Raw genomic sequence first — 26,990 nt, 5'->3', positions numbered from 1 at the left:
GAGTGAATGTGAGTCTATTGGGTGCTAGCAAAAAAAAACAACATTAGCATGAATTTAATCAACAAGAAGTACAACATTATTAATATTTTAGTAGTATCGTATAGCTTTGGAATTGTGACATAATGTACTTTAGAGGAAAATAGACACATTTCTTCGACACATACACTGACTTTGAGAAGGGATTGCGTGGCGATTAGCTTAGCAATCACGTGACACAGCATGACAACGTGAATGCGATTGGTCGAAAGTCTGCTGGGTGGGGTGTTATATGTTCCTTATTTAATTGGATTCCCATCTCCTTTCTATAATATCTCTGGCAACTGCACCATGCAATGCACCCTGGACTAAAGTGGCAGACAAACAGGAAAAATGTGCTAGACCATCCGTTAAGTTAGACATTTCTCGAGGTAGGAATATCGCAAAATTGTGATCAATGGCTCATTCGAGAGAAGACATCCTTCCAAGTTATGACATCAGCCAGTATTGAAATCTGACATGTATGAGACGTTTTTGCGATCTAAATGTCGTATTCCTATTAACTTCCAGTGTAGTGAGAGACTATCACGGTGCTACGTCATATTGGCCGGATTTCTGCCTGCGTGAACGGCAATAACTCAGATACACATGAAAACTGAAATTACCCGGGGAATCGATAGAACATCACTCAGAGATGCACAAGAACAATATAACTTTAAAAATGGGTGAACCTTTCCTTTAAACACACACCAAGCAGGCCCTCATAAATCCTCCATTAATACAATTCCCAAACACTACAAATCATGTAATTACCCAGCATTAGTGAGGGGGTGTCAGAGAGAGGGAGAGGCAGAGAGATAGCCAGTCTATTATCCAGCTGACTAAAAAGCCATTAAGGAGGAGACACACTCCTTTTGTCAATCAAACATTCACCCTCTTTCCCCAGAGAGAGCAATAGTGTGTGTGTGGGGGGACCCTCCCTCCCCCAGGAGAATTCTCAGCAGCCCGGTTTCCTAGGATACCAGCCCCACAGACAGGGGGACTAAAATGGGGCACACATGGTGCCCATTGAGGGTGCTAACAAGAGCCAGGCAGCGGGCCTGACCCGGGGTGACCCAACCCCTCTTTAGGGTGACAGGCCTGTGCTGGGCCCCCTTCTCCCTCTTCCCTGTCCCCTCTGGTGCCCCACGTGGCTGACAGGCTGACACCACCCAGCCATCTGCCTCCGTTTAGCACTACATCCCTGGGACAAAGGCCCCCCGTGGACCCCTGGTTAGGCCTGACAAATACCCCACAAAGACCCGCTCTTAGAACTGACAAGCAGCCCTCCCTCAGGCCTGACAATAACTCAGTGAAGAGGAGAGGAGCCCCCCACAGCAGATAGAGAAGGATCAGAGCATGTTAGGAACAGGCCTGCAGACAGGACCAGGGGCCACTGGGCTGGCTATGTCTCTGTCTCTGGGTACAGCTAAACACCACAACCACCATCCACCAACTAACACCCTATGGGATAGGGAGGAGGACACAGCTTATGGGATAGGGAGAAGGACACACATATGTGCACACACACACACACAACAGTGTGTCTGGCTGTGCCTCTGGGGAGCAGCTAAATTACCATCAACAGAGGAGAGGGAGTTTATCAGGCAGCTCTCAGTCCTCTCAGACTTAATTAAAATATTAGCCACTTCAACAGGACACACTCTACTGAAAACACCACTAATCCCTCTCTCCTTCATTCTACCCCTCCACTCTTTCATTCTACCCCTCCACTCTTTCATTCTACCCCTCCACTCTTTCATTCTACCCCTCCACTCTTTCATTCTACCCCTCCACTCTTTCATTCTACCCCTCCACTCTTTCATTCTACCCCTCCACTCTTTCATTCTACCCCTCCACTCTTTCATTCTACCCCTCCACTCTTCCATTCTACCCCTCCACTCTTTCATTCTACCCCTCCACTCTTTCATTCTACCCCTCCACTCTTCCATTCTACCCCTCCACTCTTTCATTCTACCCCTCCACTCTTTCATTCTACCCCTCCACTCTTTCATTCTACCCCTCCACTCTTTCATTCTACCCCTCCACTCTTTCATTCTACCCCTCCACTCTTTCATTCTACCCCTCCACTCTTCCATTCTACCCCTCCACTCTTCCATTCTACCCCTCCACTCTTCCATTCTACCCCTCCACTCTTCCATTCTACCCCTCCACTCTTTCATTCTACCCCTCCACTCTTTCATTCTACCCCTCCACTCTTTCATTCTACCCCTCCACTCTTTCATTCTACCCCTCCACTCTTTCATTCTACCCCTCCACTCTTTCATTCTACCCCTCCACTCTTTCATTCTACCCCTCCACTCTTTCATTCTACCCCTCCACTCTTTCATTCTACCCCTCCACTCTTTCATTCTACCCCTCCACTCTTTCATTCTACCCCTCCACTCTTTCATTCTACCCCTCCACTCTTTCATTCTACCCCTCCACTCTTTCATTCTACCCCTCCACTCTTTCATTCTACCCCTCCACTCTTTCATTCTACCCCTCCACTCTTTCATTCTACCCCTCCACTCTTTCATTCTACCCCTCCACTCTTTCATTCTACCCCTCCACTCTTTCATTCTACCCCTCCACTCTTTCATTCTACCCCTCCACTCTTTCATTCTACCCCTCCACTCTTTCATTCTACCCCTCCACTCTTTCATTCTACCCCTCCACTCTTTCATTCTACCCCTCCACTCTTCCATTCTACCCCTCCACTCTTCCATTCTACCCCTCCACTCTTTCATTCTACCCCTCCACTCTTTCATTCTACCCCTCCACTCTTTCATTCTACCCCTCCACTCTTTCATTCTACCCCTCCACTCTTTCATTCTACCCCTCCACTCTTTCATTCTACCCCTCCACTCTTTCATTCTACCCCTCCACTCTTTCATTCTACCCCTCCACTCTTTCATTCTACCCCTCCACTCTTTCATTCTACCCCTCCACTCTTTCATTCTACCCCTCCACTCTTTCATTCTACCCCTCCACTCTTTCATTCTACCCCTCCACTCTTTCATTCTACCCCTCCACTCTTTCATTCTACCCCTCCACTCTTTCATTCTACCCCTCCACTCTTTCATTCTACCCCTCCACTCTTTCATTCTACCCCTCCACTCTTCCATTCTACCCCTCCACTCTTTCCTTTTCTTTTCTCGTTTAGCAGTTGTGTAGGCCTAAATGTCATTTTTCAAATATACCAATCTAACGACGCCAAACTAAAAGCTCCAGCTACCAAAAACAGAGCTTTAGATATGTTTTAAAAAAAACTGCACAAACGATCATTTTAAAAGCCCTACCCAGCCACGGTGTCCTGTGCTATAACCTCTTTCCACGTAAGCTGCCTGAGGTGTGTGGTCACTGTGGCTTAAGGATTTTAGGGATGGGGGGGGGGGGGGGGGGGGGTATCTCTCGCTCTCTCTTCAGGACAGAAAACAGTATGTTTGATTTGTCAGTGGTTGGTGTGCTTTAAGTGTCTCTCTGTGGGTGTTACTTCGTGTACAGGTCTGTCTGGTTGGTGCATGGTGAAACATTGTATCCTATAGTTCTGAGCTGTAGGCATCTGGACAGGATTCTCCCTGGTTCTGATTTCACACCGAGGACTAGAGACGACACACTGAGGTGACCCCCCCCCCCCCCACACACACACACACATCATGAAAAAAAACTAAACGTAACGGAGCACAGTGAAGTCCCGAGGAGCATCCATTTACAAACCAGACGTGAGCGCAACTACACACACACACAGTAGGGGTGATAGTGGTCCTAACCAGGTCATTGGTATGCCCATGCTCTCCCCAGGCAGGCGTGAGAGGGGCTAAACACTGGATTAATTGCAGCGTATGAAAAGAAAAGCAAACGATAACCCCCGGACTTAGAGAGGAGGGGTTGGCATCGATCGGCAGACTGCTGCTAAGCATCACTCTCCAATTATGTGTGATTCTCCTCAGTGGAAAGAGCCTCTCCCTGATGCCATCTGCCTCCAGTACACCTCCAACACCCCACCATGCAAACACTAAGTGGGCTTCACCTTTACATTCAACCTCAGGCTGGGTCAGGAAGAACAAGGATCAGTCTGCCACCCACCACAACCGACTGGCTGTACGAGAGACGTTACTGGATTGGATTTATGTAGAGCTTTTCCAGCATTTTACATGATATGAATACTCAACCAAAAATTCCCCAAAAACATTCAAGCAAACATTTGAAGTGAACATATGACTGGTCAGACATATAGCGGCTGCCTGGTAGACAACACTAACAGGCCCTGGCTGGTTAAAGCCATTCATGCAGCAGCATGCACCCAGCAACCCCACACTGAGCTGAGCTGAACTGGCCTTCACTGGCCATGTGGACAGATGAGTGTCCAAGACCAAGTGTCCTTCAGCAGGGTGGTCAGATCAGACCAGCTACAGCCAGATGGGTACTGCTATTAACCCCTATTAGAGAGCAGTACATTTCCCAGAACACCGCCATACGGACACTGAGTGACCACACTGCAGCCCATATGGACACTGATGACCACTAGAGAGAGGGAGATAGAGGTGTGTGTGTGTTGACCACTACACAACAGGGGAGATGAAGGGATAAAGAACACTTCACAAGGACAGTATACAGATGTGTTAACTAATGCGGAGTTGGGGATGGGAAGAGAGAAGACTCACACTCAAACACAGACATTGTTAGCAGTGTTATTGGATATGTTCATAACCATTGCTACTACTGTTATTATTTGGTGGCACATTCAACAATAAAGCTCACAAACCCTCTAGAAACCGAATAATAAAAAATAAATAAAAGGGCTTTGGGCTGCAATTTGTTTGTATTATAGGTGATAATCAAATAATGATTTTTACGAGTAATAAAATTATGGGATAAAATACTGAACATCCTCGTTAATTTAAGACTAATAGGACAAAAAAGTATATTTGTATTTAACTCCATTTCAGTCATCACCAAATGGAAATAAAATTGGATATATAAATGTTATATTGAAGCAAAGTAAACATACAGCTTAAAATTCCCAAGGTGCACTTTTAAAAATGAAGGTCTCTAACCAACCAATGCATACAAATACGATCACATTTGCTTTCAAACGGAGTGAAAAATAGAGCAGATTTATTCTATTCCCCCTGTTTAGACACAAACAAGAACAGCTTTTTCTACATTTGCTTTTCTGCTTGATTTATTGCCAGCCTCCTTTCCATCAATCTATTGGGCTGTGTTGAGGTGGTTAGGTTTTCCTCCGTTAGTAAGGGCAGCTTGTAGAGTAGCAGTGCTGCACCCTGCTGGTGATGAACAGGACTGCATGGCTGAGAGGGAGAAGAGGTGCACTATACACCCATGTACACACGCGCACAAACCAAAGATAAGGAAGAATGCTAGCTGCATATCGAGTTAACTTATTCTAATAGCCACAATATCAAATGTAATATAGTATTGTGGCTAATACCACCACACAATATAAACGTGATACCATGTAAGATCATCACTTCAAGGCTGAACCCTGACCTCCAGGGAGAGCGCCTCATTTGTGTGCTGGTGCCCAGGCAGGAGAGGCCTGTCCCTAGGGAGGAGGAGAGGGGGTCCTAGTGGAGTTCACCTCCATCACAGTAACATTAATGCAGTGTGACCTCCACAATGAGCTCTCAGTGTGTGTCTCCCCTCACATCGATCCTTCCTGTGTGCATTTGTGTCAACACTGGTCTGTGTGTGTGTGTGTGTGTGTGTGTGTGTGTGTGTGTGTGTGTGAGAGAAAGAGTGTGCACTAGTTGTGCAGCATCAATATAACCCACCTATGAGATACCTCTTCGGTAATTTCAGATCTGAAGAAAACCGTGGACGGCTCCACCTAACGTAACTTCCAGTACACCTATCTGACTCCTTTAGATGTGCAGAAGGGGAGGCTGCTAGCCCAGGGGTCGTCTTTGGACCAGGTCCATGTCATCATTGCGAGACCAGAGGAGAGCGTGTCGTCATTAAAGGACAGTGAGGAGAGTGTAGCTTCCTCCCCAGCCGTCAGCCAGCCAGGCAGCAGAGAGAGATTGATAGCCCAGAGTCATTTGTCCTATTGGTTATTCTAAATGAAGTATGGGCTTATTGGAGGCAGGCCTCTCCCACCGGCTAACATTGATTTCCACTCACTCTCCTCCACTCCTCCTAGCTCCCTGTAACCTTGTGCTAGTGTCTCATTCCTCCTCTTTCTTTTTCCTTCTCTCCATCTCTCCCTTTCTCCCCCTTGGTTTTTCTATCCCCTTCTGTTTATCCCCCGTCCTCCCTCTCTCCCCCTAAGATCCCTTATTTTCAGACAGTTGGATAGACAGGGAGGGAGGTAGAGACAAAGTAAAAGAAGGACAAAGTGGGAGACAGATGGAAAGATAGGAGAGACAGAAAGAGGGACAAAGAGGAAGTGAAAGAGAGACAGGTGAGGAAACAGAGAGAGAGAGCAGGAGAGAGATAGATGGAGGGGTAATTATCCGTCAGGTGTGTGTGTGTGCGTGACGGAGAAGGAAGCTCATTAGCACACCCTGTGTACACCAATTACACAGCAAGACTTCACACACACCGTTCTCTAGGCATTCCCCTGGCAGATCCGTCTCAGGCAGGGACACACACAGATAGTCAAACACATACGTGCAAAGCAGAGCCGAAAACACACACACACACACACACACACACACACACGAGTTTGTTTTACTATCGTTGTGGGGACCAAACAATTAATTCCCATTCAAAATGCCAATCGCTAACCTTAAATAGCCACACAAAAAACAGAAACACACACACCTGTGGACGTTGCCTTGACTGGATGGAACCACTCCCAGGTTGGCCACGGTTGCCACTGGTCTGCTGATTGGTTGGCTGGTCATGTTCTCTGCTGCCATGGTGATGGTTGCCGAGCTCTCGTTCATGCCCAGAAGTTTACCTGATTGGGTGAGGAACAGTTTAGTGAAATGAGGCACTCACATCACATCTAGAGGTTGCTTTGCAGGTGCGCTGGAGAATACTATTCATTGACTGCACTCAATTCCCGGTGACACACAGCCAGCACACTCTCCTCATTCTGACAGATGACAGGAAATGAAAATAGTGCTTGAGAGCTTGACTGTGCGGAAGATGAAGAAAGAAAGTGCACCTAACATGCCAGAAATTGTTTTTAATGAGGACTGGAGTGAATGGCATAGGGAGGGATGGAGGCAGGTTAGAGTGAGTGGGGTGTGTGTGTGCGGGGGGGGGACACTACTCCATTCAGGTCAAAATAACAAATCTGTTTAAAGGCCACCTAAAGAGAAGGAAAGTTGTTCAGTTGAAAGAATCTTCTTTAAATCTAGCCTTTGTCTCATCTTCTCCCTGATTGCTGTGAGGAGTAGAGATCAGAATACAAATCTAGTGAATGAAGATTCATTAATGAATTAACCAGACGAGGAAGGCATTAGTAGACACTTAGAGAAGAGTGGTGGCCTACATACCACATTCTCTCAACAGCTCTCCTCGGTGTGTGCATGTGAGAGTGTGTGTTTACAAGTTATTTCAGCCACTCTTGGAGGACCATTGAAGTTGAATGGAAAATGTATCTTTATTATGACGCATTTCTGCATTAAAGCCTCCATTAAAAAGCAGGCCTGTATTATTGGCATCACTTATGAAGCCATTAACAACAAACTGCCTTTGTTGCTGCTTTGACTGGTCGGACTACAGCACATGGCTCAGTAGCACTTTTTTTTAACAGTGACTTATCCTAAACACCATGAAATACAGAGTGATTGGTCATGTTGATGATAATGTAGATAATGTTTAGTCTGACTGTGTAAGATAATGATGATGATATTTTTTGTAGTTAACACTGTATGAAATCTCACCTTTCTCCTTGCGGAAGTCCAGTTCGGTCATGGTGATGGGCAGGAGGAGTTCCCCTATGGCAGGCTGGATGGACACACTGAAATGGTCCTCCTTCGTACTGATGGACAAACAGGACAACAGTGAGTGTTGAAGGGCCACAACTATGTTACTGTGTTATGTTTCTGTCTGTGTGTTTTATAGTACTGTAGTGTTTTGCGATAGACCTAATAACAAAATCAAGCTACCGGTAATGCTAAAAAAATTGAAATTAGGGATGTATGTGAAATTTTCTCGGTTCTGATTGCCATACAAAACAAACTGGGTGATTGGCATTTTGGCACAGATTGATTTGCTCTGTACCCCAAAAAATTCTGATCAGCCTATTGATCAGCGAACGGTGCAGAGCAGAAAGGTGGTGGCATAGACTGCTGTTCTTTTCTGCTCTGGGAAGTCAGAGCAGAGTTCATTAATGATAGGGATAATTGTTATCTCTGAAACAGGATCAATGGCGGGTGATGCCTCACCTGGGAGTCAGGTCAGAAAGGAGAGGAGGAAGAGGAGGGGTAGAGAAGAGATAACAGACCGGAAAGGGGGAGTTTTCTTCTACAGTTAGAAGAAAAGCAAGTTAGGGATAGGAGGAGGAGGAGGAAGAAGAAGAGGGAGAAGTAAAAGAGAGCCATAGCTGTTTCAGCCTCACTGTGTATAAAGACAGGGTATCTTACCACAGCTGGAAGTTGGCTGCTTGTGTTGAGTCGTTGAAGTCGATGCCCATGAAAACAGTCACTGAGGCCTCTGGCTCCAGACACTCTGAGAACAGAGAAGAGGAGGATGAGAGGAAGAGAGGAGTGAGTGAAAATGGCAGAGGGGGAGGGAGAGGGCAGAAGAAGAAAGGGAAGAGAGGAGAGGAAGAAAGGAGTGAGTGACCAGAACAGATAGCGAGGGAGTGGTCAAAGGAAGAAGAGAGAGTAGGAAGAGGGAAGACAGGAGGGGAAGAGAGTGACAAGGGAGGGGGCAGAATGAGAGAGAGGAGGGCATTAGAGTGGAACAGACAGACAGGCATGCAGACAGACACTACTTGTGTTTTCTACTTCACAAAGCCAGACCACTGCGTGTGAGAAATCCATCTTTCAATCTCATCCTCCGCAACAATGAGACCAAAAAAGAATAGCCTATGTCCAAAACAACAGGTTTGTCAAAGAGAACATCAGGGTCTGAAGAGAGAGTGAGGGAGAGGAAAAGAGAGAGACAGAGGGAGGGAGGAGATGGCTATGTATAAAGTAGGACAAGAGATAGGGATGAGAGAGACGAGGAGGGAAGAGGGAGAGAAGGAGAAAGACATGGAGCAGAGAGATCTGTGAGGTAGAGAAAGTGAGAAGGATGAGGGAGAAAGAGGAGACAGATGGACAGAGTCATCCTCTATGCTCTCCTGAGCAGCCCTGTGTTTCTCTGTGGAGTGGAGGTGTTTTAGCGTGGAACTCCGTTTCACCCAGAGGACAGGACCCTGGACACCAGAGGACAGACACTGAAAACAGAGACAAACACTCCGCGCCTCAACACTCCGCGCCCCAACACTCCGCGCCTCAACACTCCGCGCCTCAACACGCCTCAACACTCCTGCCTCAAAGGTGCTTTATGTCACCCCTCTTTCTCTCTTCCCTTCCCCATCTCTAACTTCTTCCCTCGCTCATCTCACTCTTTTCTCCTCCTCATCCCCCTCTAAATTGTAGTTTTGAGAGGAAGGTGGACTTTACTACAGTAGATGAATACATGTAGATGCAGGTGTGGAAGCACCAGATATGTTGAAACACATTGTGAGCCATGCTACTGTAGGAACAGTGCTCCGTATCATTTCTTTTTAAGACATTGTGATAGAGTTAGGTATGTCTTCCGCATTCACTTTCTTCTGCTCAATTTGAAAACCGACTCCACACACACACGCTCCAAACTCAATCGATCCCAATTACCCAGTGTTTGGCAGCCTGAGTTCCTTCAATGCCCAATCAATCCACAGCCAATTGAAGCTTTTAACGTGCTTGAGCGCACACCACTTTTCTATTTTCATCTCTTCTTTTGCTTTTCTTGGATGTCTGCAGGGAGAGTTGGCCCAGAGGTGTGTGTGTGTTATGAATGGAGATATTCTCTAATCAATATGGCCTCCCAGGGATTATGTGGATTAATACGCACACTCTCAGCTATAGAAGATTATAATAGAAAACAAGGTCTTTATGGTTTCCTATCATATAGGCTTACAGTCCTCCATAGTATAATGACCTACTAATACAGGGTTTGGAGTGACCAGCAGAGAACTTATTTTAAAATGTCACGGAACATAAGAGGCCTCATATAGAATTGTAAGAACGAGAGGTCATACCTGTATGTGCAAATGAATTTGTTTTACATTAAAATCATTAGGTCCTGGATGGCAGCGTAATGCAGGGTAGTTAAGGCCTTTCCCTCGAGATGACATAATACGTAACCTGGATGATGTTTCTCGCTCTCTCGGGAGAGGCTATAGGAGGACGGGCTCATTGTAATGGCGGGAACGGAAATTATGGAAGGAGTCAAACATGTGGTTTTCATATGTGTGATACCGCTCCATATATTCCATTCCAGCCATTACAATGAGCTTGTCCTATATACACAGTGTACAAAACAAAAACACAGTTGTCGTAATATTGAGTTACATCTACACTGATTGAAGTGGATTTGTGACATCAGTAAGGAATCATAGCTTTCATCTGGTCAGTCTCATTGAAAGAGCTGATGTTCTTAATGTTTTGTACACTCAGTGTTCACCCTCGATTTATTCCACATTTTGTGGGATTAAGATGATATAATAGTCATTTTTTAAATCAACGATCTACACAAAATGTCATGGCAAAGTCGAAGAAAAATTCTAACATTTGTAAAAGAATATCATGAAAAATAAAACACGTTGATTAGATGAATATTCAACGCCGAGTCAATCAATAAATGTTAGAGTCACCGTTGGCGGCGATAACAGCTGTAAGTCAAGAGCTTCCCACACGTGGATTGTGCAACATTTTCTCATTATTCTTTTCAAAATTCTTCAAGCTCAGTCAAATCGGTTGATGATCATTGCTAGACAACCATTTTCAGGTCATAGATTTAAGATAAAAAATGTAACCCGGCCAGTCAGGACCATTCACTGTCTTCTTGGTAAGCAACTCCAATGTAGTTTTGGCATTGTTTTTTAGGTTGTTGTCCTGCTGAAAGGTTCCTGGTGGAAAGCAGGCTTTCCTCTAAGATGCCTGTGCTTAGCTCCATTCCGAAAATGTTTTATCCTGAAAACTCCCCAGTCCTTAACGATTGATTACAAACATACCCATAACATAACGCAGCCACCACTATGCTTAAAAATGTAGAGAATGGTACTCAGTAATGTGTCGTATTGGATTTCCTCCAAACACAACACTTTGTATTCAGGACTAAAAGTGAATTGCTTTGCCACATTTTTTGCAGTATTACTTTAGTGACTTGTTGCAAACAGGATACATGTTTTAGAATATTTTTATTCTGTACAAGCTTCCTTGTTTTCACTCTGTCATTTAGGTTAGTATTGTGGATTAACTTCAATGTTGTGGATGCATCCTCAGCTTTCTCCTATCACAGCCTTTAAACGCTGTAACTGTTTTAAAGTCACCATTGGCCTCTTGGTGAAATCCCTGAACGGTTTCCTTCTTCTCCAGCAACTGACTCAGGAAAGACACCTGTATCTTTGTAGTGACTGGGTGTATTAATACACCATCCAAAGTGTAATTATTAACTTCACATGCTCAACGGGGATTTTCCATGTCTGTTTTTATTATTTTTTACCAATCTACCAATAGGTGCCCTTCTTTGCGAGGCATTGGAAAACCTCCCTGGTCTTTGTGGTTGAATCTGTGTTTAAAAATTCACCGCTCGACTGAGGACCTTACAGATAATTGTATGTGTGGGGTACAGAGATGAGGTAGTCATAAAACAAATGGATGATAAAAACTATTATTGCACACAGAGTGAGTCCATGCAACTTATTCTGTGACTTGTTAAGCAAATGTTTACTTGTGAACTTATATCAGCTTCTTGGTATGCCACACCTGTCAGGTGGATGGATTATCTTGGCAAAGGAGAAATGCTCCCTAACAGGGATGTAAACACATTTGTACACAATTTTAGAAAAATACATTTTTGTGCGTATGGAACGTTTCGGGGAATTTTATTTCAGCTCATGAAACCAACACTTTACACGTTGCGTTTATATTTTTGTTCAGTGCATATACACTACATGGCCAAAAGTATGTGCTCGTCGAACATCCCAAAATCATGGGCAATAATATGGAGTTAGTCCACCTTTGCTCCTCTGACAGCCTACACTCTTCTGGGAAGGCTTTCCACTATATGTTGGAACATTGGTGCAGGGACTTGCATCCATTCAGCCATAAGAGCATTAGTGAGGTCAGGCACTGATGTTGTGTGATTAGGCCTGGCTCACAGTCGGCGTTCCAGTTCATCCCAAACAAATGTGTTCGATGCATTTGAGGTCAGGGCTCTGTGCAGGCCAGTCAAGTTCTTCCACACCAATCTCAACATTTCTGTATGGACCTCGCTTTGTGCATGGGGTCATTGTCATGCTGAAAACAGAAAGGGCCTTCCCCAAATTGTTCCCACAAAGTTGGAAGCACAGAATCGTCTAGAATGTCATTGTATGCTGTAGATTTAAGATTTCCCTTCACTGGAACTAAGGGTTCTAGCCAGAACCATGAAAAACAGTCCCAGACCATTAATCCTCCTTCACCAAACGTTACAGTTGGCACACAATTTCTACGCACTACGCGGTTCAACACTCGGCGGTCCTGTTCTATAAGCTTGTGTGGCCACCAACGCTGAGCTGCTGTTGCTCCTAGACGTTTCCACTTCACAATAACAGCACTTACAGTTGCCCGGGGCAGCTCTAGCAGGGAAGAAATTTGACGAACTGACTTGTTGGAAAGGTGGCATCCTATGACGGGGCCTATAGTATTGAAGCAGTGTATTATGTCATCTAACTCACCTATAGTATTGAAGCAGTGTATTATGTCATCTAACTCACCTATAGTATTGAAGCAGTGTATTATGTCATCTAACTCACCTATAGTATTGAAACAGTGTATTATGTTATCTAACTCACCTATAGTATTGAAGCAGTGTATTATGTTATCTAACTCACCTATAGTATTGAAACAGTGTATTATGTCATCTAACTCACCTATAGTATTGAAGCAGTGTATTATGTCATCTAACTCACCTATAGTATTGAAACAGTGTATTATGTCATCTAACTCACCTATAGTATTGAAGCAGTGTATTATGTCATCTAACTCACCTATAGTATTGAAACAGTGTATTATGTTATCTAACTCACCTATAGTATTGAAGCAGTGTATTATGTTATCTAACTCACCTATAGTATTGAAACAGTGTATTATGTCATCTAACTCACCTATAGTATTGAAGCAGTGTATTATGTTATCTAACTCACCTATAGTATTGAAACAGTGTATTATGTTATCTAACTCACCTATAGTATTGAAGCAGTGTATTATGTTATCTAACTCACCTATAGTATTGAAACAGTGTATTATGTTATCTAACTCACCTATAGTATTGAAACAGTGTATTATGTTATCTAACTCACCTATAGTATTGAAACAGTGCATGTTGAGTCCTGTGGGGCTCCTGTCTCCAATGTGGATCTGTTCCAGAGGGTGGTCTGTGGTGTTGGTCAGGCTGATCTGGACTGAGACCATGGTGGGCTGGTAGAGACAGGGCTGTCTGGGGAACTGGTACTGGGCTGACAGACCTTTACCTGTCATACGGTGCAGCAGGTCATGGCTCTTCTCTGGGACAAACGCTGGACCGCTCACCTGGAGAGGAAAGGCGAGAGAGAGGGGACAGAGCTGAGTAAACAGGGACACACACAGAGTGGACCAATGAGAATATGAGAAGGTCTGAAGAACAGAATGTTGGTTGATAACATTGACAAATATGGTCTTTGTATGTTGTTTTGGTGACGTAGGTCCAGCTCTCTTCATTAAATATCTACTTAACATAGGCTACTCCACTTACGACTGCAGAATAACTGAGGTTTTGTTGACAACGTATGCCTAGCTCTGTTCATTAACCATAAACCATTCTTCCTGGAAAAAGGCCCATTTCAGCCATGTCCTAGAAAAGTGCCATATAAACCCAATGTATTATTATTATTCCTATACAGTATGTCCCCAATCAAGCAGGTTAGTAGTGAGTGGGTGGGCTAGTCTGACGCAGCTCCATGGCAGGCTGATGGACTGCTCTGGCTTAATGAATGGGAACACTAGAGGACTGCTCTGGGCCTAGCCTGCCATTCAGCTTTCTATTAACAGAGCTTTTACCTTTTCAATAGCAGGAACTGTAATTACCATAGCATAGAGAGGCAGGACAAAACACCCTGTCAGGAGAAGAGGGAGAAACTTACTGATAAATTCTGGGGGTTAAGGAGTGTTTTTATGCTTCTTTATTTTCCCCTAGCAACATTAGCATGGTCCCTCGTTCATTCTGTATTCTGTTCGTTCTTTCATTCATTCTATTTTCTGTGCATTCTTATTCTGATTAACCGGCCTGACTCTTTTGACTTGTTGATTTGACAGTGGCAATGGCGTCCTCTCGACTCAAGATAATCTAGTCTACGTATAGTGGTACAAGCCATCTACTTTACACAGACAAAGACAGATGCAAGCAATCACAATTAGGCTGCATGCAAAAAAACTAATATACGCAAGCTGGCTAGGTGGTTTCATAACACTTTGCATAGGCACCAAACTCCACTCCACTGCAATACCCCCATCAACAACTGTTACAAAATGATACTTTTAATGAAGATTGAAGCTACTAGGCCTAAATGGTGTTACACATCATTTTGAGTTATCGGATGCCCACATCATGTCTCATTCATGTGTGAAAAGGCAAATAAAATATATTTTTTTTTTACACTGTTTAGTGGCTCAATCTTCATTAACAGTAAAAGGCTACCTTGTTGACACCCAGCCATGCAGTGACAGAACTGTCTCAACATCAGGACAATCACAGCCAGACAGTGACAGAACTGTCTCAACATCAGGACAATCACAGCAATGCAGTGACAGAACTGTCTCAACATCAGGACAATCACAGTTATACAGTGACAGAATTGTCTCAACATCAGGACAATCACAGCCATGCAGTGACAGAACTGTCTCAACATCAGGACAATCACAGCCAGACAGTGACAGAACTGTCTCAACATCAGGACAATCACAGTTATACAGTGACAGAACTGTCTCAACATCAGGACAATCACAGCCATGCAGTGACAGAACTGTCTCAACATCAGGACAATCACAGCCATGCAGTGACAGAACTGCATCAGGACAATCACAGCCAGACAGTGACAGAACTGTCTCAACATCAGGACAATCACAGCCATATAGTGACAGAACTGTCTCAACATCAGGACAATCACAGCCAGACAGTGACAGAACTGTCTCAACATCAGGACAATCACAGTTATACAGTGACAGAACAGTCTCAACATCAGGACAATCAGAGCCATATAGTGACAGAACTGTCTCAACATCAGGACAATCACAGTTATACAGTGACAGAATTGTCTCAACATCAGGACAATCACAGCCATACAGTGACAGAACTGTCTCAACATCAGGACAATCACAGCCATGCAGTGACAGAACTGTCTCAACATCAGGACAATCACAGCCATACAGTGCATTCGGAAAGTCCAGGCTCTAGCTGGGCCACTCAAGGACATGGAGACTTGTCCCAAAGCCACTCCTGCGCTGTCTTGGCTGTGTGCTTAGGGTTGTTGTCCTGTTGGAAAGTGAACCATCGCCCCAGTCTGAGGTTCTCTGTACTTCACCATAGGGATGGTGCCAGTTTCCTCCAGATGTGACGCTTGGCATTCAGGCCAAAGACTTCAAACTAGATTTCATCAGACCAGAGAATCTTGTTTCTCATGGTCTGAGAGTCTTTAGGTGCCTTTTGGTAAACTCCAAGCGGGCTGTCATGTGCCTTTTACTGAAGAGTGGCTTCCGTCTGGCCACTACCATAAAGGCCTGATTGGTGGAGTGCTGCAGAGATGGTTGTCCTTCTGGAAGGTTCTCCCATCTCCACAGAGGAACTCTGGAGCTTTGTCAGAGTGACCATCGGGTTCTTCGTCACCTCCCCGATCAAGGCCCTTCTCCCCCGATTGCTCATTTTGGTGTAACAAAATGTAGAAAAAGGGAAGGGGTCTGAATACTTTCAGAATGCACTGTATATTGCCCATATACTAAGTAGGCTACTAAGTAGGCTCCTCCCTGCCTCAGACCGATACATGGATATCAACCCTGTGTTAATGAGAGTAAAGTGAGAGAACGCTAAAACAAGTAGTTAACACCTGATTCCTTCTGTTACACCTGCTGCTGTTGGTGCTATGCTTTTACCTGGACAAGCTGAGAGACGAGGGAGTGAGGGGGGGAGAGAGAGACGAGGGAGTGAGGGGGGAGAGAGAGACGAGGGAGTGAGAGAGAGATGAGGGAGTGAGAGAGACGAGGGAGTGAGGGGGGAGAGAGAGGGAAATTATAAAAAGAGGTGTGTGAAATCTCACAACAGTGTCAAAAAACCTCACAGTCAACAAAGATAAAAATGGTCCAAGTAAACACGTGCGCAAAGGTGAGAGTCAAACGAGGGGACGAATATAACTCCTAATTTCTGACTTGTGATGATGTGATATAACATGGGAAAGAGTGTCTAAGTTGTTGACAGTAGATGGAGGTGGGTGGACATATTGCCAGTCTCTTTCAGATTATACTGATAGGAGAAGAGAAGTGTGTGAGACATTCTCAGGACTGTCATGGTGTGGTAGTGTGGAGAATCAGTTTGAAATACAACAGGGTGGAACTCAAAGTGCTGACAAAACAAGTTAGTAAACAGAAACAGACTGGCTAATCACATTCAAAAAGTCCAGGTTTTCCTCCTACAATGACACACAGTAGAGGAGAGCAGGTTATCCCCATCCTCCCCTGGTAATAGCCAGCTCAGACATGTCGTGTACCCCCAGACAGGAAGGGGGTCAAACAAACATTTGTCACGGTGCGGCGCCCTCACACTCGCCCGTCACGCCAACGGGGGAAATTTATCGGGCCACTTTTGTTCGTGTCAGAGCAGTCGTTGTCGATAAAGCTGGCCGTAATGTCTGCCACGCCTTCACAGAGCAGATTTACCTTCCTGACAAGCACATCCTGCTCCCTCCGCACTCAAGGTCCTGTTTAACACCCCCGTGAGGAGGGAGGGATGGAGGCTAGGACAGGGTTTCAAACTGCTTATCATCACCAATTTGACACAGCAGACAGTAATGACCTAACACACACACACACCCTCGCCCAGCCTTCCGTCACTTGGCCTGTGAGGCAGGACGCATCCTCCAAACCCAAAGTGTAAATAACAGCAGGCTAGGGATGTAACCTTGCCTCCCGTGTCACACACACCCTTGGTGGATCTCTTTTTGTCTGGTCTCCTGGACTTGGGGGAAGGTGACAACGGGAGAGGAAGTTGATTGAGAGGCTCTATTATGTCTCAACTTAAAGGAAGCTACTGTGATGGATGACACACACTCCAGTCACCTTCAGAGCCCGGACACACACACCCACGCCGTGGGATGACACGCTCACCCCCTCCCAGCATCCTCTCTGGTAAATTACCTGAAAATCTCGCTGACATATTCAAAAGGGGCTAACCGTAACTTGGCACCTGGCGAGCATGTGAACGCATAACATGTCCAATTTAAGAGAACGAGTGTTGTGTTAGGAGATGGGGATGTATTGAAAATCCATTTCTGTTTTTGTGACATTGGCTGCTTGTTACTTCAGAAAGAGGATTTCATTATGTCGTGAGATTGTATGAGAGAGAGAGACGTGTGTTTGACTTGATTTTAATTGTTCCCTCAGTCAGTCAGGAGATGACAATTAATTGAGTCAATCTATCAGAAGACCTTGACTAGAAGGAGTCAGCAAGATGTCACTGCAGTCACCTACAACCATATTAAGCCAACAGGAGTTAGTTAGCTCAAAGCACACAGACAGAGGTTGGCTCACCTGGGACCATTCATCACAAAATTAGATTTTTAAAAAGTGATTTAATCTTGGTACTTTCAAAGAAACATGGAATGGGAGTGACCTTTCAAGCGCAAAAATGTGTTGTAACTCTATCTAGTCATGGTACACCAAGGCAAGGTGGCATCAGTTTAATTGAAGTCTTTGCATCAGGGGCTTGATTCAGACAGACAGACAACCACCCCTACCTGTGGTGGAAAAAGTACACAAATGTCATACATAAGTAAAAGTATAGATAACTTAATAGAAAGTTACTCAAGTAAAAGTCACCCAGTAAAATACTACTTCAGTAAAAGTCTAAAAGTATTTGGTTTTAAAAATACTTAAGTATCAAAAGTAATTGTAATTGCTAAAATATACTTAATATATATAACATTTTAAAAATGTCTTCTATTAAGGAAAGCAGACAGCACCATTTTCTTGTTTTAAAAATGTATGGATAGCCAGGGGCACACTCCAACACTCAAGACATTATTTACAAATGATGCATTTGTGTTTAGTGAGTCCGCCAGAACATAGGCAGTAAGGATGACCACATGTTCTCTTGAAAATTGTTAAATTCACACACACACACACACACACACACACACACACACACACACACACACACACACACACACACACACACACACACCCCATCCCATCCCAATCAACCAATTGCATATTTCCTACAGGCATTTAAACCTATTTATACCCAGACAGTGTGTGTGTGTGTGTGTGTGTGTGTGTGTGTGTGAGAGTGAGTGGCAGGTAGGGGTGTGTGGATGGCAGGTCTGCTATATTCTTGCCTCTCCCAGTCCACTGCTGATTCATAATTAGACCTGAACCCAGCACACCCACACTGGGGGAGGTCAGAGGGGGGAGGCGCGGGGAGGTGCGGTCCGCCTGATGGGCACCAAATGAACAAATTATGATGGCCCCCTCCGGGCGTGATGGGGTCAAACGGCCCGTGCCCCGCCGCTGACAGTTCAATTTCCCCCCAACGCAGCCTCATTCGCCCAATGCTAATTATGAATGAAACGTTATCAGCCTTTGACAATTCCCCCCCTACACACTTACACACGGACAACGGAAGGAGGGTGTGTGTTTGGAGGGGTGGGATGGTTTAAAAGGCATTTGTGAGAGATCCTCTAATGTCAAAATGTTATTAGAGAGAGGGAGAATGAAAAGAGAGAGAAAGTAGGAAAGAAGAGAGGGAGATCGAGGAGAGGAGGGGTCAGAGACAGTGACCAGGGTTAATGTAAATGTCTTTGATAACCAGGCAGTAATTCTCTAAAAGGGCCGAAGCGCTCAGCTGAGACACACTCACCGCTTCTGTGGGCTGATTGGTGAGAAATAGAAATGACACCGGGGCAAGTGTGTGTCTGTGAAGGATATTGGTGGGTGTGTGTGTGTGAGAGAGACAGATAGGAAGTGAGTGGGTGAAACTATGTGTGTGAGTGGGTCTGCTCGCACGTCTTTGAAATAAGTAGCGAGAGGGTTGTGAGGTTATTTACCCCAGTCTATGAATCCTGATGGCCATCATGTATTTATGCATAGGATTGACTCTCAATCAGATGCTGATGTGCAAACAGCACCCTGTTTAATCTGCATTTCTATTGTCTATTACTGCCTGGCCTTAACCTATCAGTAAACACACCATTCTGCCTGAGACAGGCTGTCAATCACACACACACACACACACAGGATAAGTGAAGACAGAAAAAAAAAAAGGATGAAAAGATTGTATACGTACGAGAGGGAACTTATTTGTCGGTAATGGGAACATTATGGGACGTTATAGTGATGTTATGTTATAGGGACATATCTACTCTCTATAGAATTAGCTCATATTGGTTGATTGGTCACACATGCTCCTCAGCTAAAGTAGTGCTGGTACAAGGCCAACAAACACATACATCTAACACCAAAGAGAAAAGGAGCCATTCATCTGGGAAAAGGTCAACCATAATGCATAGACACACTGTAGACTACAGACACACCAGGGAGAGAACTGAGAGAGAGAACTGAGAGAGAGAGAGAACTGAGAGAGAACTGAGAGAGAACTGAGAGAGAGAGAGAGAGAGAGAGAGAGAGAGAGAGAGAGAGAGAGAGAGAGAGAGAGAGAGAGAGAGAGAGAGAGAGAGAGAGAGAGAGAGAGAGAGAGAGGTGGATGGAGGTTGGCACTGAGCGTTGTATGAACAGGGCACATGGAGAGAGGAAAACAGAAAGACTGTAAAACAGGAAATGCAATTGTATGAGTGGAGAGGGATATTATTTATAAATGTCCAAGAAGGAGGAAAGGGAGATTATTTATAAATACAATATCAGTCAAAAGTTTGGACACACCTACTCATTCAAGTGTTCTTTATTTGACTATTTTCTACATTGGACTCTGTCACACTGACCATCGGGTTCTTCGTCACCTCCCTGACCAAGGCCCTTCTCCCCCGATTGCTCAGTTTGGCCGTGTGGCCAGCTCAGGTAGGGTCTTGGTGGTTCCAAACTTATTCCATTTAAGAATGATGGAGGCCACTGTGTTCTTGGGGACATTCAATGCTGCAGCAATGCTTTGCTACCCTTCCCCAGATCTGTGCTTCGACACAATCCTGTCTCAGAGCTCTATGGACAATTCCTTTCAACCTCATGGCTTGGTTTTTGCTCTGACATGCACTGTCAACTGTGGGATCTTGTGTAGACAGGTGTGTGCCTTTCCAAATCATGTCCAATCAATTTAATTTTCCACAGGTGGACTCCAATCAAGTTGTAGATACATCTTAGGGATTATCAATGGAAACAGGGTGCACCTGAGCTCAATTTCGAGTCTCATAGCAGAGGGTCTGAATACTTATGTAAATACGTTTTTTTTGTGGTGTATTGTGTGTAGATTGATGAGAAAATTGTTTTATTTAATCAATTTTAGAATAAGGCTGTAATGCAATAAAATGTGGAAAAATTCAAGGGGTCTGAATACTTTCCGAAGGCACTGTAAATATGTCCAGGAAGGAGGAAAGGGAGATGATTTATAAATATGTCCAGGAAGGAGGAAAGGGAGATGATTTATAAATATGTCCAGGAAGGAGGAAAGGGGAGATGATTTATAAATATGTCCAGGAAGGAGGAAAGGGGAGATGATTTATAAATATGTCCAGGAAGGAGGAAAGGGGAGATGATTTATAAATATGTCCAGGAAGGAGGAAAGGGGAGATTATTTATAAATATGTCCAGGAAGGAGGAAAGGGGAGATGATTTATAAATATGTCCAGGAAGGAGGAAAGGGGAGATGATTTATAAATATGTCCAGGAAGGAGGAAAGGGGAGATGATTTATAAATATGTCCAGGAAGGAGGAAAGGGGAGATGATTTATAAATATGTCCAGGAAGGAGGAAAGGGTCAACAGCCAACTCCAGGAGGAGATTCCAGCCACTGGAGAGAGTCTTTTAAAGACACTCGACTGTACAGTATGATCCAACACATTTACCCCCCCCCCCCCCCCCCCCCCCAGGGAGGGATAAACAGACAGATCTCCACACACACTCTCACCTGGATGGTGGAGGAGACATTGGAGAGTGACAGGCCCTCCAGGTCTCCTAGCAGGCTAGGAGAGAGGACAGAAGACTTGTGCTGGGTCACTGGTGCAGGAGTGACTACAGGACACACACACAGAACACTTATGAGATGAATTCCAACTGGAAATCTTGTGGTATTTTTCCCAGCTACATGCTGCTTTACAGACAGAAAACTCACAGTCACCCAGATCCAACAGAGACACCTCCTTCGTTGACTTCACCTCCACCTGGAGAAAAGACCAGCAGAATCCTACATGAGAAACATACTGTCCCTAGACTGACTTTGAACAGGTGCTGGATAAAATATTAATTAATGGTCGACCCTTAGGTCTGTATCAGATTGTCAAACATATTTATAGTAAAAACACTTGAGAGTACAGCAAAGTATATCATAACATAAGTTGTATTTTTTTAGCAAATGTTCCAACATGAATGGCAGATGAATGAAGGCTATAGATGAAAGAGAAAGAAGAACTAGTGGGAAAGAGAGAAAGATGACAGGCAGAACATTAAAGTAAAGTCTGTTTGTATTTGTGGGAATGTAGCCTACACACTGCCCTATTTGACTGACAGTGTCTATACAATACAGTAACATGATATTCCTAAACACGTCTGCTATGTGCATAAAATTCTATTCTATTTCTCAGGCTGCTGTGTGTATATACATCTGGAGGGTCTGTATGATCTACATGGGCCAGCCATGAGACATGTCGTGTCACAACCGATAGATACACTCCATTGACTCTACCTCCTACCACTAGGCCAGGCTTGTCAAACGGCGACTCAGAATATTAGGACGTGCATTGTCACATATACAATACAACAGGCCCTCTCTGTCTCTCCATGCCCTCCTAACCAACCACAGCCCTGTTCACTTCTCATGAAGAACCATACAATTCCACTCTGCTTACTGCAGGATCCACAAATGGAGGAGAGTGTGTGAGAAGGCATAATAGTGAAAAACAATGATGTTAGAGGGCGTATCTTCTCAGATCGTCTCTGATAGATGCTTGGTGGCAAAGAAGAAAACCTTAACAGGCGGAGTGAGAGAGAGAGAAAAAGAGAAGAGAGAAAAAGGGAGAGAAAAGACGGAGAGATGCATAATGCATAGGTCGTAGGAGCAAAGTGTGTAAAAATTAAAATGTCAGTGCAGAAGAGAGGGGGAGAATCAGAGAGAGAGAGAGAGAGAGAGAGGGGGAGAATCAGAGAGAGAGATAGAGAGGGGGGGAGAATCAGAGAGAGAGAGGGGGGGAGAATCAGAGAGAGAGAGAGGGGGGAGAATCAGAGAGAGAGAGAGGGGGGGAGAATCAGAGAGAGAGAGAGAGAGGGGGGGAGAATCAGAGAGAGGGGGGGAGAATCATAAAGAGAGAGGGGGAGAGAATCAGAGAGAGAGGGGGAGAATCAGAACGAGAGAGGGGGAGAATCAGAGAGAATCATAAAGAGAGGGGGTGAATCAGAAAGAAAGAGGGGGAGAATCAGAGAGAGAGAGGGGGAGAATCAGAGAGAATCAGAAAGAGGGGGAGAATCAGAGAGAGAGGGGGAGAATCAGAAAGAGAGGGGGAGAATCAGAAAGAGAGGGGGAGAATCAGAGAGAGAGAGAGAGGGGGAGAATCAGAGAGAGAGAGGGGGAGAATCAGAGAGAGAGAGAGAGGGGGAGAATCAGAGAGAGAGAGAGAGAGGGGGAGAATCAGAAAGAGAGGGGGAGAATCAGAGAGAGAGAGGGGGAGAATCAGAGAGAGAGAGGGGGAGAATCAGAGAGAGAGAGAGAGGGGGAGAATCAGAGAGAGAGAGAGAGGGGGAGAGAATCAAAAAGAGAGGGGGAGAATCAGAGAGAATCATAAAGAGAGAGGGGGTGAATCAGAAAGAAAGAGGGGGAGAATCAGAGAGAGAGGGGGAGAATCAGAAAGAAAGAGGGGAGAATCAGAAAGAAAAGAGGGGGAGAATCAGAGAGAGAGGGGGAGAATCAGAAAGAAAGAGGGGGAGAATCACAGAGAGAGGGGGAGAATCACAGAGAGAGAGGGAGAATCACAGAGAGAGAGGGGGAGAATCAGAGAGAGAGGGGGAGAATCAGAGAGAGGGGGGGAGAATCAGAGAGAGGGGGGGAGAATCAGAGAGAGAATCAGAAAGAGGGGGAGAATCAGATAGAGAGAGGGGGAGAATCAGAGAAAGAGAGGGAGAGAATCAGAGAGAGAATCAGAAAGAGAGAGGGGGAGAATCAGAGAGAGAATCAGAAAGAGAGGGGGAGAATCAGAAAGAGGGGGAGAATCAGAGAAAAAATCAGAAAGAGAGGGGGAGAATCAGAAAGAGAGAGAGAGAGAGATCAGAAAGAGAGAGGGGGAGAATCAGAAAGAGAGAGGGCGAGAGATCATAAAGAGAGAGGGGGAGAATCAGAAAGAGGGGGAAAATCAGAGAGAGAGAGGGGGAGAATCAGAGAGAGAGGGGGGGAGAATCAGAGAGAGAGGGGGGGAGAATCAGAGAGAGAGGGGGGGAGAATCAGAGAGAGAGAGGGGGAGAATCAGAGAGAGAGAGAGGGGGAGAATCAGAGAGAGAGAGGGGGAGAATCAGAGAGAGAATCAGAAAGAGGGGGAGAATCAGAGAAAGAGAGGGGGAGAATCAGAGAGAGAATCAGAAAGAGAGGGGGAGAATCAGAAAGAGAGAGGGGGAGAATCAGAAAGAGAGGGGGAGAATCAGAGAGAGAATCAGAAAGAGAGGGGAAGAATCAGAAAGAGGGGGAGAATCAGAGAAAATCAGAAAGAGAGAGGGGGAGAATCAGAAAGAGAGAGGGGGAGAATCAGAGAGAGAGAGAGAGAGAGAGAGGGGGAGAATCAGAGAGAGAGAGAGAGAGAGAGGGGGAGAATCAGAGAGAGAGAGAGAGAGAGAGAGAGAGAGAGAGAGAGAGAGAAAGGGGGAGAATCAGAAAGAGAGAGGGGCTGCGTTTCAAACGCATAAAAGACACACCCTCCCCCACTTACCCTAGCCTTATGCCCTTGGAGGAATCCCCGTCACCATCTTGGCCATCAGTCCAAACGATTAGCCAAACAAGGGAACTTCGCAATGTAAGCCCCTCAGCCCTTATTTTTGATAGAGTTTGCGAGGGTACAATTATGTTCACTTCGGGGCCTGAAACACCCCATAATTCAATTTGCGATGGTTGCACATCCGCTAAGAAAAGTCAGCCAAAACCTCAACGTCAATATGGAGTCAACATACAAGTGTAAGTAAAAACTAATGTAAAAACACTAATGCACAAACACGTCTCATAAAATAGGACGTTTTTGTTTGGTTAGCTATCGGAAATTGTAGAAATAAATGTTTTTCCTTCAGAAGTTCCAGCTAGGCAGGCAAACGTTAGTTAGCTAATTCATTTTCTAGCTATCATACAGTAGGCGTATATTCATAATTATATAGTTAATATAAGTAGACATGCAATCATAATTGACTGTAGCGCATATAAAGCACCCACAAGCTACCGGTGGCTGAAAACACAATCATCGCGGGATAGCCCTTTGAATTCAACAATTCAAAGACGGTCACAACTCGCAGACTTGTTTACGTGTTGCTGTGCGTTTTGTTGCCAACCTTACTTTGCTACCTGACAACTTTACGGTTTTTACTCCTTAATTACCGTTTATATTTTTAGTTTTTTCCTCACTCAACTTTTTTTCATTCAACTTTTCCTCTCCGGACGCTTTATCTGGACGTGGTTCGTCAGGACGTCCAACAGCCGAAGCTAAGTAGTAACATTAACATGATGCCTTCTAATTGCAGTCGCTGTACTCATAATATACAGGAGAACGATCGCCTTACGGCGAGGATAGCTGTGCTACAAGCCCAGCTTCACACGCAATCGTTAGGCAAGGGTTATTTCAGTGTAGGAAAGGATGAAACAGCGTCTGTGCCACCAGTAAGTACAGATAGTAACGTTAGTATAAATTCCCTCGCACAGTCCCCGCAGCCGGACAACTTTCTCACGGTTTCTGGAAGGAAATGCTGTAGGAACGCTCAACCGGTATCGCTCATTCAGCCGACAGAAACTCTCAACCGGTTGTCCCCATTAAGCAACGAGTCGGAGTCGCAGTCAGAGGCCGAGCCTTCTCTTGTCTCTACTCCTCCCGTTACGGGGTCTGAGACGCCGAAGCTTCCCTCCATTAGCTCTGTCTGACAAATTGAAAACCCTAGTCATTGGCAACTCCATTACCCGCAGTATTAGACTTAAAACGAATCATCCAGCGATCATACACTGTTTACCAGGGGGCAGGGCTACCGACGTTAAGGCTAATCTGAAGATGGTGCTGGTTAAAGCTAAAACTGGCGAGTGTAGAGATATTGTTATCCACATCGGCACCAACGATGTTAGGATGAAACAGTCAGAGGTCACCAAGCACAACATAGGTTCAGCGTGTAAATCAGCTAGAAAGATGTGTCGGCATCGAGTAATTGTCTCTGGCCCCCTCCCAGTTAGGGGGAGTGATGAGCTCTACAACAGAGTCTCACAACTCAATCGCTGGTTGAAAACTGTTTTCTGCCCCTCCCAAAATATAGAATTTGAAGATAATTCGCCCTCTTTCTGGGACTCACCCACAAACAGGACCAAGCTTGACCTGCTGAGGAGTGACGGACTCCATCCTAGCTGGAGGGGTGCTCTCATCTTATCTACCAACATAGACAGGGCTCTAACTCCTCTAGCTCCACAATGAAATAGGGTGCAGGTCTGTTAGACAGCCTGCCAGCATAGTGGAGTCTGCCACTAGCACAGTCAGTGTAGTCAGCTCAGCTATCCCCATTGAGACCGTGTCTGTGCCTCGACCTAGGTTGGGCAAAACTAAACATGGCGGTGTTCGCCTTAGCAATCTCACTAAGATAAAGACCTCCATTCCTGTCATTATTGAAAGAGATCGTGATACCTCACATCTCAAAATAGGTTTACTTAATGTTAGATCCCTTACTTCAAAGGCAATTATAGTCAATGAACTAATCACTGATCATAATCTTGATGTGATTGGCCTGACTGAAACATGGCTTAAGCCTGATGAATTTACTATGTTAACTGAGGCCTCACCTTCTGGCTACACTAGTGACCATATCCCCCATGCATCCCGCAAAGGCGGAGGTGTTACTAACATTTATGATAGCAAATTTCAATTTACATTTTTTTTTATTTTTTAAATGCTGTTTTCGTCCTTTGAGCTTCTAGTCATGAAATATATGCAGCCTACTCAATCACTTTTTATAGCTACTGTTTACAGGCCTCCTGGGCCATATACAGCGTTCCTCATCGAGTTCCCGGAATTCATATCAGACCTTGTAGTTATAGCAGATAATATTCAAATTTTTGATGTCTTTAATATTCACATGGAAAAGTCCACAGACCCACTCCAAAAGGGTTTCGGAGCCATCATCGACTCAGTGGGTTTTGTC

At 44.9% G+C, this 26,990-nt stretch overlaps 1 protein-coding gene across 8 annotated transcripts in view; it reads right to left on the bottom strand.

The window, feature by feature from the left end:
* The window catches only part of ap3b1a (adaptor related protein complex 3 subunit beta 1a), an 87,025-nt gene that overhangs the window by 6,351 nt on the left and 53,684 nt on the right, over nt 1–26,990 (bottom strand). For all 8 annotated transcript variants that reach the window (XM_090234212.1, XM_090234213.1, XM_090234215.1 and 5 more), the window contains exons 21-26: nt 21,751–21,799; nt 21,547–21,650; nt 13,535–13,763; nt 8,580–8,664; nt 7,878–7,975; nt 6,805–6,943 (exon numbers count right to left, since the gene is read on the bottom strand). In XM_090234212.1, coding sequence (XP_090090338.1) covers nt 6,805–6,943; nt 7,878–7,975; nt 8,580–8,664; nt 13,535–13,763; nt 21,547–21,650; nt 21,751–21,799 — 704 coding nt within the window. The remainder of the gene's footprint in view (nt 1–6,804; nt 6,944–7,877; nt 7,976–8,579; nt 8,665–13,534; nt 13,764–21,546; nt 21,651–21,750; nt 21,800–26,990) is intronic.

This window comes from Oncorhynchus mykiss, chromosome 5, assembly GCF_057628025.1.
Source record: "Oncorhynchus mykiss isolate SJ-2025 chromosome 5, ASM5762802v1, whole genome shotgun sequence".
Classification (NCBI taxonomy): domain Eukaryota; kingdom Metazoa; phylum Chordata; class Actinopteri; order Salmoniformes; family Salmonidae; genus Oncorhynchus; species Oncorhynchus mykiss.
This window is presented reverse-complemented; position numbering and strand designations above follow the sequence as displayed.